The sequence below is a fragment of the Petaurus breviceps genome, unplaced genomic scaffold (assembly GCF_028583685.1).
Source record: "Petaurus breviceps papuanus isolate PSGF00001 unplaced genomic scaffold, PetGlider_PUasm1.0 350850, whole genome shotgun sequence".
Classification (NCBI taxonomy): Eukaryota; Metazoa; Chordata; class Mammalia; order Diprotodontia; family Petauridae; genus Petaurus; species Petaurus breviceps.
Genome location: NW_027186240.1, coordinates 13853 through 15263, shown reverse-complemented (window position 1 = coordinate 15263; position 1411 = coordinate 13853). Strand labels below are relative to the sequence as shown.

The following is a 1411-nucleotide window of genomic DNA, read 5'->3' as shown; positions in this document are numbered from 1 at the left end:
ACATAGAAATGAAATGGGCCCGGGGCAGACCCACACTGGCACCAGAAGGAGGTTAAGGAGCCAGTGGAGAGAGAGAAGGAATGGACAGAGAAGATGTGAAGAACCTTGTGACAATGCATGTTGCTTCTGCCCCAGGAGGAGGAGGAGGAAGAAAGTAGTCCATCACCCAGTGTCTAAAGCTCCAGTATGGAGAAATCTCTATTGGATCTGACAGTTAAGTCAGTAGAGAATTTCAGCAGACTCTTGTAGATATCTAGCCAGCTGTCCATTCTATGGAAATGCCCCTCTAAAGTTGTGGGGTACAGGGTGGCCAACATAGTGACCAAGCCTTGACTCTTCTTTCAACCCCAGGAGAAGAAGGCTGTGCTGGCAGACCTGGCAGAGAAGGCCCAGCTCACAGAGAAGATTTTAAACAAGCAACCAGGCATCCACTGTAACCCAGTCCAAGGGGCTATGTACTCTTTCCCCTCCATCCAGCTACCCCCCAAAGCACTGCAGCGTGCAAAGGTGTGAGGCAACCTTCCTTGGCATAGTGGGTGGGGATGGGCTGTAAGGGGCTGGACTTAAGGGGCTTGATCCCTGATGCTTCTGTTTGTGTGTGTGTGTGTGTGTGTGTGTGTGTGTGTGTGTGTCCATGTGTCCATGTCTCCTCTCTCTGTTGCTGCCCAGGAACTGGGCCAGCCTGCTGACATGTTCTTCTGCAAACAACTTCTGGAGGAGACTGGTATCTGTGTGGTTCCTGGCAGTGGATTTGGCCAGAAGGATGGCACCTTCCACTTCAGGTAGAGGGTGGGAAGTTCCTTTGAGAGCTTCAGGCCACTGACTGAAGGGGTCCTTCCTGAGCACTGAGGGGAGATACTAACCACTGACCTTTTCTCTGCTTCCCTTCTACCCCCAGGATGACCATTCTTCCCCCTTTGGAGAAGCTGAAGATCCTTCTTGAGAAACTGAGCCAATTTTATGCCAAGTTTACTCAGGAATATTCCTAATGAACAGAAACAGAAGGGAAAAGAGGGGAGCCCTTCTCTGGAAATAAATCTTGGGTCCCTGCCTGCCTATTTTTCCCTCCTTTCCTTGTGACTCCCTTCCCTCAAGGCAATGGGGAGTAGGTGAGAAATACAGGGTGGAGAGGTATCAGCACAAACTTGGATGTGTTTCCCCTCTGAGGATTTAAGTGAGAGCCGTAAGGATCCCTGGGAGATACCAGGGTGGAGGGATTGAGCCCCTAGGCCCTTCTTACAGGGTATCCTAATAAAGATATTGAAGATGTTCTAGTGCCCCTACTCCTTAGGAGGAACAATAAAGGGGCATGTGATTTTGTGACTCCCGAGGACCATGTATGTGTCTGGGTTTGGGACATGTGGCTAATTTGGCAAAGCCTTAGAGAGCAAATCCAGGAGCATCAATCATT

The 1411-nt window shown here is 50.0% G+C and overlaps 1 protein-coding gene across 1 annotated transcript; it reads left to right on the top strand.

The window, feature by feature from the left end:
- Positions 1–56: 56 nt before the first annotated feature.
- Positions 57–1058, top strand: LOC138168099 (alanine aminotransferase 1-like). Its single transcript, XM_069097131.1, has 3 exons — positions 57–507; positions 670–782; positions 899–1058. The coding sequence occupies exons 1-3, from the start codon at positions 454–456 to the stop codon at positions 987–989; spliced, it is 258 nt and encodes an 85-aa protein (XP_068953232.1). The 5' UTR covers positions 57–453; the 3' UTR covers positions 990–1058.
- The last annotated feature ends 353 nt before the right edge of the window (positions 1059–1411 follow it).